A 16931-nucleotide genomic window follows, 5' to 3' on the forward strand; every position below is an offset into this window, starting at 1 on the left:
ATTCGTTGATGGACAAACAGACAAAATGAGTTACAGAGCAGTTGTTCAGTTGTCATAAAAAATTAAGAGATTGAAAATGCAATAATTCATAGAAAATCACAAAAACTTAAAAACAAGTGGTTTATAAAGCATGACCGACAGACAGACAATTAAATATGTACTGAAATTGGTAAAGGGTATCTTAAAAAAAACCCATGATTTTTCATATAAATTTACTAAAGGACGAACTGACAAATTGTATTATAGAATAGCTTTGCAATTTTAGTCTTCTTTACTAGTTTTTAAAAAGGCGAATAGAGATAAAATCAATATAAGTGATTAAAGAACTCGGCAGTAATTTCGGGTTAAAGTTGTCATTTCTAATGATTATTGATAATTTTAATTTCTGATAAAAACCAGACATCAAAATTAGAAAGCCTTTTTTTATCTAAATAGTAATTAGTTTTAACTTTTTCTTTTATATTTTCTTATGTATGTAGTATTGATGTGGACTAGAAAGTTTTATAAACATGGTCTGTCATTCGCTGTTTTCAAAATTTTCGGAATTTCTATTAAATGTTAGTTGGGTTGGAAAACTGCAGTGTTCAAACTTTTCCATCAATAATTTTAATTTTGATTGGTTTTTAACTATCATATTTGTTGTAGGACAGAGAAAAGCCTAAAGACGGTGAGATGTCAGAGAAACGAGACCGCGAGGCCCGCCGCAGCCGCCGTGAGAGTCGGCAGGACGTGGAGGCCAACAACACACCTGAAAAGGTGCTGCCAGCAGCCAACAGCCGGCCAGAGTCGGCGGGCAAACAGCCGTCACAAAATTTAGTGGATGTTACCTCTAGTAATGCCTTTAGCAGACGGTAAGATTTTATTTCATGTACCTGGTTTTCAGAGTAAAAATAAGGACTATTTTCATAAAAACTGACCAGCTATTTGGAACATAGTAAGTTAAATCAATTTTAAGATACATGGAGCTTTAAAATATAATGGAAGCAAAGAAATTTACAAGTCTAAACAGATTATAGGACATATATGTAAGTATACCAAGAATTAAAAGTTATTTCTTTGTGTATCTAAAGTAACATGTCTGTGTGTTTGTACCGAAGGCTAACCGCTGGACCGAGAGGGTTCTCTTTAACAGAGTAGCTTCTCATAGGTCCGGGGAAGATTTATAACTATTTTGTAGGATGGTACCACCCTCTCCCAAGAGAAATCACAAAAAAATCGAAAAATATTTAAATATTCGTGGACTTCAGCGCAACATTGCTAGGTATCGTAGTGACTTGAAAAGAGACTCTAGTGGCGTAGCCGCTAGTTAGAGATATACCAGTGAATAAAAGATCTTCATCGATGCACCTTCAAATTACATTAAGTTTGTGGCTTTGTTAAATAGGAATTATATTTTTTATTTTAGTCATTATAATCTACAGATTAATCTAAAATTAAATTTTATGATTAATATTAATCCCTGGTGAGAAATATCAAAAACCACAAATACTTGACAATGCAATAATATTTTCATCTTCATTGTTAAAGTATCTACATATAACTTATTGTTTAATAATATTATTTAATAGGTTATCTTGCTTTAGGGCATTTTTCCATAACTGTTTTCAAATTTAACAGTCCTAAATTTTTCATATTTTTAAGTCATTTTACGTGCAAAAAGCAGAGTTATCTTTGGTAAAAAAAAATTAAGATAATATTCAAAGACCCAATTGAAAGTCGGCACGGCACCCCGTAAATAGAGTTATAAATAGCTTTTGCGTGACCCCTTTATTCTTTTACTTTGATGCCTAAAAACATTCCCTTGAATAATCTCTGTGTAAAACCATTGTATCGAAGTACAAGTGAAAGCATATTAGAAATCAAATGCAAAATTTAAACATATCTCAAAGAATTTATCAAATATTCTTTTGATTATTTAAAACTTAACCAAGCTTGTCATTGCTCATACTTATCCGTCTGTCAAAATTCATATTCAACCAACAAATTTCAAATTTTAATTGTTAAATTTGTTATGGATTTGATTTTGTTGTTGTTCTTACTTACAAAATGTTTTTTTCCACATTTTTTTGCAACTTCATAATCGAGTAAGAAACGACAATATCCTTCTAAGGCAAGAGTATAGCACTCATACCCCCTCCCCACTTGTGATATTTATTTTGAAAACTTGCATCTTTACACCTAGTATCTAGAGGCTCTTTTTTTTAAAGTGAAAGAAACCCTACAACCACCCAAGGAGCTATGTAAAGCTTTCATAGAATAGATAATTCAATCGGTTCAGTTCAGTGGTTGTTAGCGAGGTCTTAACTAACAAAAAACCTTCAGCAGTACTTTTAAGAGGTGGGTGGATGGGGAGGTCTACCTTATACTTTAAATTTTAATGTCTAAATTACAGAGGTTGTGAAGATATTTTCTAGAGGCGAATAATCTTTGGGGCGTTTATAATCCATAATCGATAAAAAGTTTCACTGTAAAGGAGAACCATATCGATTAGGTTAATAGCCAGATCTATCAATACAAACACACATACAGACACACATACTGTTTGTTTGGGTTTTTTTTTTTGGGGGGGGGGGGGAGGTTTATGTAATCAACTGTCGATTGGAAGGAATGTATTTTTAAAAAATCAGTTTGACTTATTGAAAGTTGTGCAAAAGCGTGACCAGAAATAGAAATATCATTGATTACCTAAGAAATTTAAACTCTTAGGAATTTATAATAAGTAAAGAGGTTTTAAATCATATCATAGCATTTTATGTAATTATTTTACAAAAATTATACACGGTATAACAAAAGCAATTTTTAAGGTTATGTTTATTAGGTATACAAAAAGAAAAATTGAATATTTGTTTTCAATGAGGGAATTTAAAATAAAATTTTTAGTGTAATTGGTAGAATATTTTATTGGCCATGTTAAGATGTTGTTTATAAGTAAATAATTTTTGAAAACCAACCCTAAAGCACAAAATTGTACCAGAAAAAAAGCATTATATGCACCTTTTGAAATATTTATGCTCTAAAATGCACCGTTATTTTCAGAGATATTGAATAAGACCTTTTCTAAGTTTGATGTATTTTTTTATAGAGATCAAGGATGTATAATTATTTTTTCTGTATTCCTTCTGGTTGTATCAGAAAATCGGAAAACTCAGTTTATTCTGAATCACTCTGTATGTTAAATAATTCATATTATGTTACTTATTGCAAAGTCAGGAATAAGGCAGTGGACGATAAATTGATGCACAGCCTCAATAGTGAGAATAGTTATTTATCGTATCGTATTATAAACGGCTTTCCGCGGATATAGAATGTACAATTATAAGATTAAAACTAGTTTTTTTAGCCCCGTGGTGCCGAAGGCACCGGCTAAAAAAACTAGTTTTAATCTTATGATTGTACATTTCTATATTCGTAGAAAACTGGATATAATACGATGCTAGACATAGTTTTTTCGTATTCATGAGAACCGGTTCCTATCCACCGGATTCAAATGAATACGAGAAAAAAAATTACCCATTCTGTAGAGTTAGATCATTGGTTAAAAGTTTGGTCACTACTAGTTTAAAACCAACCAGTTATTGCTTATTCAATTCTTTTATAGTTATAGTTTTGCAATTCAACTATATCATTCAAATAATTGTCGTTTATTTTTAAATGCTTTAATTGCTCAAATACCAATTATTTTATCTCTGAACCATTCAATTGTTTAAGCATTATAGAAGCAAGAAAGGAATGGCAGGGCAGGAAATATTTGTTTTCTTCGCTTGCAATTGAATTTCAAATATTCATTGGGTAATAATATGCAAGTTGGTTTATTGGTATAAATCAGGGGTAGGATACTGGACTGAAGATGTTATTTAATGCATCGTATAGACAGCTTTCTGCGGATATTAATTAAAACCTGTTTTGTTAGACCTGAGAGGCCGAAGACCCGTGTTAACAATACTCGTATTAATTATATGATTTTCATTTTAGCATTCGAAGAAAAATGTCTTAATACGATGCTATACATAATTTTTACATCTGGCTGAGAACTGGTTCTAATCCAGCGGATATAATCGTTTTCGAAGCCATACTAAAAAAGTTATTATGCTACCTTATAATTTTTAATAACAAATAAACAATTTCAATTCAATGTTGTACCAAAATTAATTCTCTTAGAATTGTTGTAGAAAAACAGTTGTTGATCTTAACACTAATTATTTTATCTTTATTAAAAAAGTCATTGAGTTAAATACTTTTCTTTTGATACAATATCCCTCCCCCAATAACAATATGCAAGTTGGTTTATTGGTATTTCTTTTAATTTTTGGAATATAGTCTAGTAAATATTCCCAATAGTAAGCCACTCAATTTTATATTAAAGAGTTGTTTAAAGATAATGCTAATATAGATTTGTTTTAAAACTGGTTTAAAGTTTTTATTTTAATATCCGCAAAAAGCTGTCTATAATACAATGCGATAAATAACTACTATTAATTAATTTTATTTTTTTTCAGATGTGTAATTCCTACAGTAGTACTAGCTGTTCTTATAGCATTAGGTAAACATTAAAAACAAGGTTGACAACATCCATAAGTAGCAAAGCACCATTTATCTTCTTTGCAAAGCACTGAAACAAACAAAATCACCGACGGACGTATACCGTGAATTATAGATGAGATGCTATTTGTCAGAAAAATCTTTACAAGAAATGAATAGAATCGCTTATTAAATGTCTTTTGCACAGAGCTGTTAATTTTAAATTGGTCGATTGGTTTGACCCATTTTGTAACAAAACTAATTAATTTACTAAAATAACATGGTATTTGTTAAAGGGAAATTACATAATTAGTATGATAACATGAATTTTCATTTCCGTTTTCAGCATATTTATTAACCTAATAACATAATTTACAAAAATACAAAATTATTTTGTTTTGGGGTGTTAATTTATATCCGCAAAAAAATAGCACTTGAAATAGTCTTAACTGCAAATATTTGCAAATAATTGCTGTAGCAAAGACACGCATTATTTTTGGTTTTTGATTGAAATACAAATGCTTTTTTATTGTCACTTTTCTCTAATCATTTAAAAACAAGAACAAAAAAAAGTCATTTAAACACTATTTTATACTTAAGATCTCTCCTACTTTTGTCAATTAATAATCATAGTTGTTCAGATAATGATTTTCGGCGATTTTATTCAAAGTGACTAGTCGATTAATGAACCTTCTACCTTCCCCTATTTATTATTTTACTTAAAAAATAAGAATAGTTGGGAGGATTCAGTGCTTAATAGGCAGTTTGAGAGAAAGCCCACGTCAAGCAATTAATAATTGCTGCAAAAACTAAAATGTATGTGACAATTAATCTTGTTTATTTTTAGGACTTGGAGCAGCCATATTCTTTGTAGTATACTATTTTCTAATATTGATGAGTAAGTTCTTTTTTTATTTTGGGGTTACATAGGTACTCTACAAGTCTTGTTATTCGTGTAAATTGTCTCCAATAAGATGCTATACATGATTTTTAAAATGGCTGAAAACCGGTTCTAATCGAGCTGATTTTTCACCTTCTTTGATGAATCCTAATTGAGGCATATGATATTGGACGATAATACCCAAGATTAACAAATTACACCATAAAACTATTATAAATATTTGAGGAAATGTTTGAATCTTGCTATTTTGTACATTATAATCAAGGATAATTTGCATTCTTGAATCCAAATGACTATGGAACGAGTGAATGAATATAAATTATTTAGATTATTGTCCGTGGACCAGATTAGAGACTGGATGCTATCAGTTCTTTCAGGTAATTTTCACTGGGATGTTGCACCAGATTTTCATTTACTCTGCATAAACAAGCAGGGGGGCAGGGGACATTTGGTTGTTTATTACACTGGTCCCCAAAGATTTATAATATCGTTTCTTATTCGTTGGCTTAACAACTTTGGGAAGCTCTTGTGGAATTTTGATTGTGGTAACTTTTTGGATGATCATTTGGGATGTTCATCAATTTATTGTCTTACCCTTTTATATCACTGATAATCAAGGCCAAAATAATTATTGAAATTATGTTAGATTTTTTTGTAGAAAATTAAAGTTGAGAAAGTGTAAATTGCAACAAGAATTTGTTTTAATTCTAAAAAAAAAAGATTCTATCTCTGGGAACCAAATGTTACATAACAAACAAACAACGCAAAAAAAATAAATAAAATTGTCTTTTTTATAACACGTTTTGTTTAGCAGTTTAATTAGAGTTTTAATAAAGAATACTTCTTTAAATGTCCAACCTTGTTATTGTAGCTCGCTTCTATATATAGACAAGGGATAGGACACTTTAAGAAAAACTTACAACATAATATTGTGCAATAAGATGCAGAAATCCACATAATATTGTTAAGGCGTAGCGTTGGCGTAAAATAGTTTTCCATAGGATACCATATTACTTATTCTTGAGCAAAACTTTCATTATACTATATACAGGAGTAAGTTTTTTGTTTGTAGTGAAGTATCTTTCTAACTTCTATACGTATACCGATTTAGTTCTCTACTTTAGAAAGGCATGATATAGATACGAGGAGATGTTTATGTTATTCTTAAAATAGATTTAAGTTTTGGAATGGTTTTAATCCATTTTTCTGCTCCCCATAGTATCAAATAACGTTAAAATATTTTTAGGACAAGAAAAGTTGGGAGGAAGCACAATTGCTGTGCAAGGAGAGAGGTGGCCGGTTAGCTGAGCTAGCAGGTACGTCAAGACTCCAGATAGCTAGTAGGTAGTTAGCCTGAGATATGTTATTCCAGAGGATAGATAGAGAGCTTAAGGATAGCTAGATGTAAGTGAAGATTCATGGGAGATATTTAGATTATTGTCAGATATAGTTATAAAGATGTTAGATAAGTGAGGAGAAGTGTGAAAGAAAACCCCTAAAAAAGAGATGAATAATCTCTCATATTTATGCGTCACATGGCTGATTTTTTTAGACGCTTTGTCCCCCTACAATAGGATATACCAAGAAGATGGCTAGAATATATTTAATTGAAGTATGAATGTTTTTTTTAAAATTATTTATTATTAATGTTCTAATTAAAAGTACAAAAGTATTTCATGAATGTTACCAAGTTAAATAATATCTGGCTGTATCAATAATAAAACTATGCATTCATTACATTCATACTTAGTCTATTGCAGTTTTGGTTTTTATTCGAAGTCTGATTACACCTACAATGTTATTTTTAGACGGGCGCACAAAGTGAGCCATAGAGTAGATGCTTATTGGTCAGGGGATTATTAACAAGTAGTCTTAGAAGCCTATCTCATAGTGCAGTAGAGTATATCAAATTACCCCTACAGAAATCAAATTGCAACGATAAAGTTAAGGACAGACGAACGGACAAAGTGATTTATTGAGGAATATTTAAAAAATCAGATTATACCAATGAACATGTTCCTTTATCCATGTTTTATTGTATCTTTTACTTTTTCTCGGCTGTGGTTATTTTTATGCACTTTTAACTTGATGAAGAAAAAAGTTTTTATTTGCTTCTGTGACAGTTTAGATTAATTATCACCACAGAATACTTTATAATGAGTAGAGCTTGGCTTTTGTATTTTCTGTATTGTCAATTTTCAAGGGTTGACTTATTTATATTTTTTAGGTTCACAAATTTTCTTTGTTATTTTTACATTTGAAATTATTTTAAATTCTTTAAAGGTTGAAATTTCTCTATTTTTAGTTCCAATGACATTAAATATCATGGCGATCTTATTATCCTCCTAATTCTGGTACAAATTAAAGTATTTGTAGCCTCTGTAATAAATTGGAGAAAAGAAGGGAATGTAGAATTAGATTGTAGTTAAATTTAATCATCATTGCTATCTCCCCTCATAAAATAAGTTTTCGCGAATTAATGTATTAATTTTTCCTTATACAGTCTAATAAAAAACATGAAAGTAAATGTTTGTGGCTTGTTTTTTGGTTTCTTAAAAACTATAAACACGACAATAATTTAGAAAATAATGTTTTTAGACATGCATTCAATCAATTTGTAAAGAAATCATATTTTAAAAAAAATTTGAAATATCTAGAAATGATTAATCTAATGAACTTCCAATAATTAACCAGTGATAATTTATATACAAATATATGCTGTATTTGATTATCAAGAGGAACTCGTAATTTTGACTAGCGAAAATGTTGGAGGCGAAAAAAAGATCTTATTAATGATTAGAACTAAAACTCATTGATTTAGGAACTTTATAAATAAAGATGAGAGTGTAATAAGTAGGATGTAGGGAAGAACTTATTACACAAACAAAAACATTACAAGATTTATATCAATTACAATATCAGAAACTGTCTTTTTAAAAGCGAAGCTGATCTATAAATAGGGTCGGTCAGTCCGTATTTCAAGGATTTGATACAATTATTTTGTTTTTACCTTTAAATTAATATTCTAATTATTATCTTTTTGACATTCTACAATAGGTATTGCTCGTTTGTCCTTTCATCTGATTTTAGAGCTTCCCTTTAATGGATGTTGTCATCCTTGTTTTCATAATTAAATATAATTCTCTATAGATTTAAATTTTTTTTGTTTATGAATAATTAAGAAACATTAAATTATCATAAGGGGTTGGCAAAAACTAATTTTATCTTTCAGAGATCTAGGAATATGACAATGAAGGATAATTTGTTCTTTCCCCCTTTTCATTTATGTAAAATTCTTACTTTTTTTTATTTTATTTTATTCTTATGGAATAAGATAATGGGCAATAATTTGATGTACATCCACAATTATAATAAATGAAATTAAACCTTCTGTAGATTAAATTTATTATTGAAAAGTTTGGACTCTGCTATTTTTACTTACTAACCATTCAATATTTTTAGAAAGTTCCCAAAGGTTTTAAGCCTACGAATGAGAGAACATGCATCATTTTTACTCAAATGTTCACTCCCTCCCTGGCCATTCTGTTTATCGCGTGACACTTGGCGTAGCATATATTTAATAATTTCCCACATTCTAAATTCTCTAGGACAAATATAAAGCCATGAAATAAAGTTGTGTTGTAGTAGAATCCTCTCGGAGGGGAGAACCCTTTTTATTTTGGAACCATAACATAACATAAATATTTAAAATTACGTTAAAGTCTTATTAACCTACTAGGAACACCTAAAATAATCAAAATTAAAATTTAAAAAATAATTGCCCTATTTTTTTTGACATTGAAGCTAGTACACAATTCACTTTGTCACCCAAAAGGCTATGGGGAAAATTGAATTTTTGAGACCGCTATTTTTAATATAGACAAATAAATAAATACCAGTTTTGTTAGCCCTTGACTTCGCCCCTCGGGGCTAACAAAACTGGTTTTAATCTTATAATTTCAATTTAATTTTCGGAAAGCTGTATATAATGCGATGATATACACAATTATTAAATGTTATATACATTAAACTTAATTTTGCCTTACTAAATTGCAATATTTGATAATTTAAAGATATACACAAACTGTAGAGTGTAGACAAAAAGTAAATACTTGTGGATAGCAGGGTGGGGAAAACTAAGAACTTTAGAGAACATTTGTCATGTAAAGAAAATATTTTTGTTGGATTAAAATTTTATGGTAATAAGTAAAGGCTACACTGGACTTACCCTAGATTTCCCACGAATATAAAATTTATAAAAGGGGTGGAATATTTAAATAATCTATCTAGTTATTCATTACTATCTATCTATCTTACATAAATTTTGTAGAAGGGTTGGAATATTCAAATAAGGAGCCACAAGTTGTCAGAGAAAGGGATTTTTATTCAGATATTTTTATATTCGTAGAAAGCTGAATATAATACGATGCTAGACATAGTTTTTTCGTATGGATGAGAACCGGTTCCTATTCACCGGATTCGAATGAATACGAGAAATCATATTATATTTGTATATTTAATAATAACAATAGCATTATGTTCAATGTTACAATCATGAATACTTATGATTAATGTTGGGCATAATGTCAATGTAAATATTTGTTAATTTAGCAATAGAAATAACTTTTCTTAATGAAGATTTGTCCCTGCTCTAGATTAAAACTTAATAGTGTCACAATATCTTTATATTAAAATTAAACAAGAATGACAACATACTTAAATTCGAAGCTTCATTCGAAATTCGAAGCAAATAAAACAGTTCGACAAACAAACATTAACAGCTTTAGCCCTTTTAATAGAAGTAATTAGCCTTTAGGACATACTTATTAAGATACATAGTAATAAAGATGGTTCGCATTTATTATTGTGCCTTATCATTATATGAATTGCCATTCCAAAATGGATGAGATAAGTTTATCATGTGAAAAATATGTTTCACTAGAGTGTAAGAGTCAAAATGTTTTAATTTTCATGTACATAGTTGCTACGCTTTATGTGTTGTACCTTATTGTTAAAAGAATCATGTAAAGTTAGAAATCGATGTAACGATTTTAACCGGATCATTTTTTTTTTTTATTTTAATGTATTTAAATTTATGATATTAAAACGGCCTTGAAAATAAAATACAAAATACTGTAACGGCAAAGTCAAACTTTTTGCTATAAAAATATGCTAAATACACCTGCAAAAAAGGTATTTCAAAATTTTTGACTAAAACATAAAAATCTTTTTAAATGCGAGTTTTTATCGCCTTTTTTATGCTCCTTGTTTTCAGGCATAAAGGGAGGGGTAAATAAGTTTAACTTAACCCTTTACGGTCGGGCCCCTTGCCGCACCTTAATCGGTCGGGGGGGGGGGGCGTTCAACGCCCCCCCTTATTATCTCAGTTCCTATTAGAGCTAGAGGGCTAAATTTTTTTGTGCAAGTCCCCTGTTTGATAAAGAATTTCCGACCTTTTATAAGTCTAAGTCAATTTTCGCTTCCTTCACCCTTTTATTTAACAACCTTTGTTTTTAGGTCTTTTTTTACTTAAAAATTTCAAACAGCTGTAATTTTCTTATTTTTGAAGCTAGAAGAAAAATTTTTTTCCAGAAAATGTTTATCTTTATGTAAATTTTACATTAGAAATATCAAACTATAAATTTCAGCAGCCGCAGCTGTACTTGGCAGCTGCCAGCCGCCGCAGTCGGCGGTCGGCGGGAAAACGGCGGCGGATCTTCATGAAATTTTAATACGTTATGTAGACATGTAAGAAAAGCTTAAGTTTAAAATTTAAAGTCTCTAAGTTAAAAATTGCAGCCACAGGAGCCTTTTAAAGATTTCTGGAGACCTGGAGGATCAGGACCTGCAGGATCATACCTGGAACCTGAAAGGGACTTAAACACCTGTATTTCATATAGGGATGTACTACTAGAGGATTTTTTAGTATTTTGGTATGATAAAATGCTTTGTTTTAGTCAAAAAAATATTTTTGCTCTTTACCTGGATGACCCTTCCAGGTTTGCTGGCATCCTGTGCCCGCCAGGATGGAGATATTCAAAAAATTCCAACTCTCAGTTATGTGTCATACCCATACTTAAAAAGTCAAGCAGTTTGGGCTCTTTATCTTTCACACACAGAAAATGAGATAGAAAAAACCGGATGGGGGGGCGTTCAACGCCCCCCCCCCAACCGTTAAGGGTTAATTTTAGAATAGTTACAATCAGTCAAGAAAGGACTGTAGTTTTCCTTAAAGTACCTTGTCGATTACAGAACTCGCGCCCTCCTCTTCCCTATTTTGAGATAATGGTTGTTTTTTGTTTGTTGTTTATTATTTTGGGTTATATTGTTGTGTACTGGTTAGCCCTACAGGGTTAGAGCACAAAAAAGAAGTTATAATTTTTTTATTGGCTGCAATAAAATCAAAGTAGACAGAAAATTACTGGGTGACTGAAGGAATGGAACAAAACAAAACTAAAAGCTGCTAAAAAGCCATCAACGGGTTTTCTGATATATAATTTGAATAAATGTCTTAAGATGACCCTTTTCATCTTTTAAATAAAAACAGTTAGCATATACATAGTTATTCAATTAACAAAATCTACAAAAATAGTATGCATTTTGCTTACATTCTTTATCCTGTTTGGTAGCACTGGTTGAACATAATTAGCATGACAATAACATAATATATTTACCCCTTTATCCCTGATATGTTTGTATGTAGCACTAGTTGAACACAATTGGTATGGTAATATGATATTATATTTACCCCTATATTCCTGGTATGTTGGTACCACTGCACTGGTTAAACATAATTCAAATTGGCATGACAATAACAAACTATATTTACCCCTATATCCCTGATATGTTTGGTAGCACTGGTTGAACATAATTGACATGACAATAACAAACTATATTTACCCCTATATCCCTGATATGTTTGGTACCACTGGTTGAACATAATTGGCATGACAATAACAAACTATATTTACCCCTATATCCCTGGTATGTTTGGTACCACTGGTTGAACATAATTGGTATGACAATAACATATTATATTTACCCCTATATCCCTGGTATGTTTGGTAGCACTGGTTAAACATAATTGGTATGACAATAACATATTATATTTACCCCTATATCCCTGGTATGTTTGGTAGCACTGTTTAAACATAATTGGTATAACAATACCATATTATATTTACCCCTATATCCCTGGTATGTTTGGTAGCACTGTTTAAACATAATTGGTATAACAATAACATATTATATTTACCCCTATATCCCTGGTATGTTTGGTACCACTGGTTGAACATAATTGGTATGACAATAACATATTATATTTACCCCTATATCCCTGGTATGTTTGGTAGCACTGGTTAAACATAATTGGTATGACAATAACATATTATATTTACCCCTATATCCCTGGTATGTTTGGTAGCACTGTTTAAACATAATTGGTATAACAATACCATATTATATTTACCCCTATATCCCTGGTATGTTTGGTAGCACTGTTTAAACATAATTGGTATAACAATACCATATTATATTTACCCCTATATCCCTGGTATGTTTGGTAGCACTGGTTGAACATAATTGGTATAACAATAACATATTATATTTACCCCTATATCCCTGGTATGTTTGGTAGCACTGGTTGAACATAATTGGTATAACAATATTATATTACATTCACCCCTATACCCCTGGTATGTTTGGTAGCACTGGTTGAACATAATTGGTATAACAATATTATATTACATTCACCCCTATACCCCTGGTATGTTTGGTAGCACTGGTTGAACATAATTGGTATGACAATAACATATTATATTTACCCCCATATCCCTGGTATGTTTGGTAGCACTGGTTGAACATAATTGGTATGACAATAACATATTATATTTACCACTATATCCCTGGTATGTTTGGTAGCACTGGTTGAACATAATTGGTATATCAATAACATATTATATTTATCCCTATATCCTTGGTATGTTTGGTAGCACTGGTTGAACATAATTGGTATGACAATAACATATTATATTTACCCCTATATCCCTGGTATGTTTGGTAGTTCTGGTTGAACATAATTGGTATAACAATAACATATTATATTTACCCCTATATCCCTGGTATGTTTGGTACCACTGGTTGAACATAATTGGTATAACAATAACATATTATATTTACCCCTATATCCCTGGTATGTTTGGTACCACTGGTTGAACATAATTGGTATAACAGTAACATATTATATTTACCCCTATATCCCTGGTATGTTTGGTACCACTGTTTGAACATAATTGGTATGACAATAACATATTATTTTTACCCCTTCATCCCTGGTATGTTTGGTAGCACTGGTTGAACATAATTGGCATGACAATAACATATTATATTTACCCCTATATCCCTGGTATGCTTGGTAGCACTGGTTGAACATAATTGGCATGACAAGATCATTTTTTATTACACACGTAATAATTACTTAGGATCAAAGTTGTTATCAAAAGTGATTTTATTTATTATTGGTTTGTTTTAAAATTGCTTATAATTCAAGATATGTATGCGCTTTGCTTATAACATGCCTATCGGTAAAGTAAAATATTGCAAATACCCAGGGGGGGGGGGGGCATTGAACTTAAAATTATACTTGCACCAAGAATCTTATAAGCACATTCTCTTTTTTAGCTCAACAACTTTTATGACCTTTTTCAAAATCAGAGTATGGGTAATTTTGTTTATCACGATTGAGGATGTACATCAATTTGTAATACGGATATCCTGACCTATAGAGTTGCTACGCTTCTTAAATCATTAATAGAAGAATTATATATTTTATTCAAGGTTTGTAATCTATAGAACATTTCTATCAATACTAGGGTAGTGCGGGGTTAATGCGGTAGGGGGGTCTAATTCCAGTCACTCGACCAACTTTTTTAAAACCGTTTTTTAACGGTGTTCTAAACGTTTACTTCAGCAAATTTTTGTCAGATCACTCCTTCTATGATTTTTTTGCCCTCAAAAAGTTGCAAAAAATTTGCAAAAAAAAAATTTCAAAATAGGCCATGTTCAATCTAAAATTGTGAAAAATGGTAAGTCCTATCGACCCCCGGGTTTTTGTAAAATGAAAGATATGGCATTCATTTATCGTTTGCAATTGGAGGCGTTGTTCTAACTTGATTTTTTCATAATTTTTTTTTCGTCTCAAAAAAAGGGTCTATTCCGGTCACTTTTTTTACTTTTTTTATTACTGTATTTATAACTGTATAATACCCTAATGTTTTATTTAGGTGATCTGGAAGCATAAACAACCTAAATGCATGACCTAAGCTTTAATAATTGCCTTGCCTGTTGTGTGATGTACATTACTAGTCATTTTACTGCTTGTATTATGTCATGTTTTGTTGCCTAAGCTTTTCAATTTGTAAAGACATTAAAAATTTTTCAGACACATTTTTATAGTAATGGGAAGAGTATATCACCCAAAGGAACGCCTTAAATTTTTTCCTGAAGATGTATCAGCTGCTGTAAGAAGGGGTCTATTAGAAAGACTGCTAGAAGATTTAAAATTCCATATGAAACCCTTGCATCTTTTTCGTATAAGAGGATGTTTGCGATTTTTGCGCGGTTTGGATTTTTTATGTCAAATCGGCTAGGATTAAGCTAGAAAGGTGTTTAAGGTGTCTATAGAAAGCTCTTTGCATGTCCTAACAAAAGCTCCCCAGGATATGGGTTCTGTCTCCAAGATTTAGAGTACATATTCAAGATTTTGCATTTTCAAAATTCCTGTTGCATAAAATGTGTTGAAATATTAGAGTTAGACCCCATATCATTTCGAGTTAATTGTCAGGCATGTAATTTTGCATCTTTAGACACCTTAACCACCCTTGTAGGTCAATCCTAGCCAATTTGAGACAAGAAAAAATGTATCAAAAACTGCTGTCAAAACTGGCAGGATTTTTAAAATTAAAAATTTTTTGGGAAAAAAATCACTTTTTTCAAGAAATTCCAAGACCTGCGAATCAGAAATTGCCTCTAATTTATGTATAAAGCTTAAAAAAACCTAATCATATAATAAAAAGTATGATTTTTTTTTTAAAGTTTGCATGAAAAATATCGATGTTTTTTTTGCGATTTTACCGACTTTTTTAAAATGGGCAAAATGTGGTCAAAAAATTGTCTGATCTGCATGCGACTAGTACCGTTAGAAAGCTAATGACCTCAGCTTTCTACTCATAGTTTAAAATGTTAAAAAAAAAATATTTTACGGGGTGTGTTCCACCCCCCCAAAGTCAACTGACCGAAATAGCCCCACCGGTGGGGTTATTCCGGTATAGGCCAACCGCCGCCCTTAAAACCGATTTTTGACCGACTTCTAGTTGCGAGATCTTAATGGGACCAAGACAGGCTTCTTCGTTATTGCCATATCGTTCATTTGCACTCTTAAAAACCGGAAAAAGTTTTTGGGAAGTATGATTTTTTTTAAGTTGAAGCAAAAAATTGACCGGAATAACCCCGCACTACCCTAAAATGGTGATAAGTAAAGTTATTTTGTATTTTTAAAAATTAACTTTTGTATAATAAACTCTGTATACCATCTAAATGTTAAACCATGTAGAAAATATTACATTTAGTAGCCATTTAATATTATCATCTTCTACCATTGATTTTTTTCAAGAAATGATTAATAGTAAATTTAAAACATGACAAAACAATTGAAAATTGAGAACGATTCACAATTTATCACAAATCTTCAATTGAAAAAATAAGAATTTTAGAAAAACCTTTATTTCAAGATATGGCTCGGATCTAATTTTCAGTTGCTTAGTTTAGTAAAATTAGTATAAGTACCCAAAGTTTTATTTTAACAAGCAGTGCTTATTGACCGAGATCTGAAAGGATATGACAATGGCTGATAAATTGATAAACTAAATATTCCTTTAGAATTAAAGGTTGAAATTTTAAACATTTGACTTATCGAACCAACCAATAAAAGTTTCAAAAGTTCTTTAATCAACGATTAAGAAAACATTCTTCTAAAACTTTGGGGACTATTGCAATAAACAGCCCAATGTCCCATCTCTCCCTGGTTAATTGAACTTGGGGAGCCAGCACAATTTAAAATGTAATGTCCCCTACCTCCCTGGCTAAACTAGAAAAAAACATAAATACTGATCGAACTAAATTAGCACATTTTGATTTGATTGTTGTAATTTATGTGCAACATTTTACAAAATTGGTTGTAGTAGGTACACAATGTAATTTTCAAAAATGCGGGGGAATAAAAGATTGGTGCTATGACGCTGTGTTTTAGTCAGGGATACAGGAATGAACAATGCAGTACAAATTTATCTTCCCATAAAGTTCCTGAATGATTCTAATTTTAGGCTTCAAATACATTAAGTGTTTTTTTATGAGCACTTTTTTGAAAGCAATTTTACCCCACTTATAGTTATCAGAATTTAATGATTAATGGCTTATTTTCTTCGTTTTTAAAGGGAAATTATGAAACAACCAACAA

General features: G+C 30.9%; 1 protein-coding gene across 1 annotated transcript in view; it reads left to right on the forward strand.

Moving 5' to 3' along the window:
• LOC145319744 (uncharacterized) overlaps positions 1–16931 on the forward strand; it is a 41797-nt gene that overhangs the window by 15525 nt on the left and 9341 nt on the right. The window contains exons 3-7 of the mRNA XM_080162081.1: positions 646–851; positions 4497–4540; positions 5366–5416; positions 5747–5796; positions 6666–6735. Coding sequence (XP_080018207.1) covers positions 646–851; positions 4497–4540; positions 5366–5416; positions 5747–5796; positions 6666–6735 — 421 coding nt within the window. The remainder of the gene's footprint in view (positions 1–645; positions 852–4496; positions 4541–5365; positions 5417–5746; positions 5797–6665; positions 6736–16931) is intronic.

Source organism: Acartia tonsa, chromosome 1 (genome assembly GCF_053477335.1).
Source record: "Acartia tonsa isolate MP-2025a chromosome 1, ASM5347733v1, whole genome shotgun sequence".
Classification (NCBI taxonomy): Eukaryota; Metazoa; Arthropoda; class Copepoda; order Calanoida; family Acartiidae; genus Acartia; species Acartia tonsa.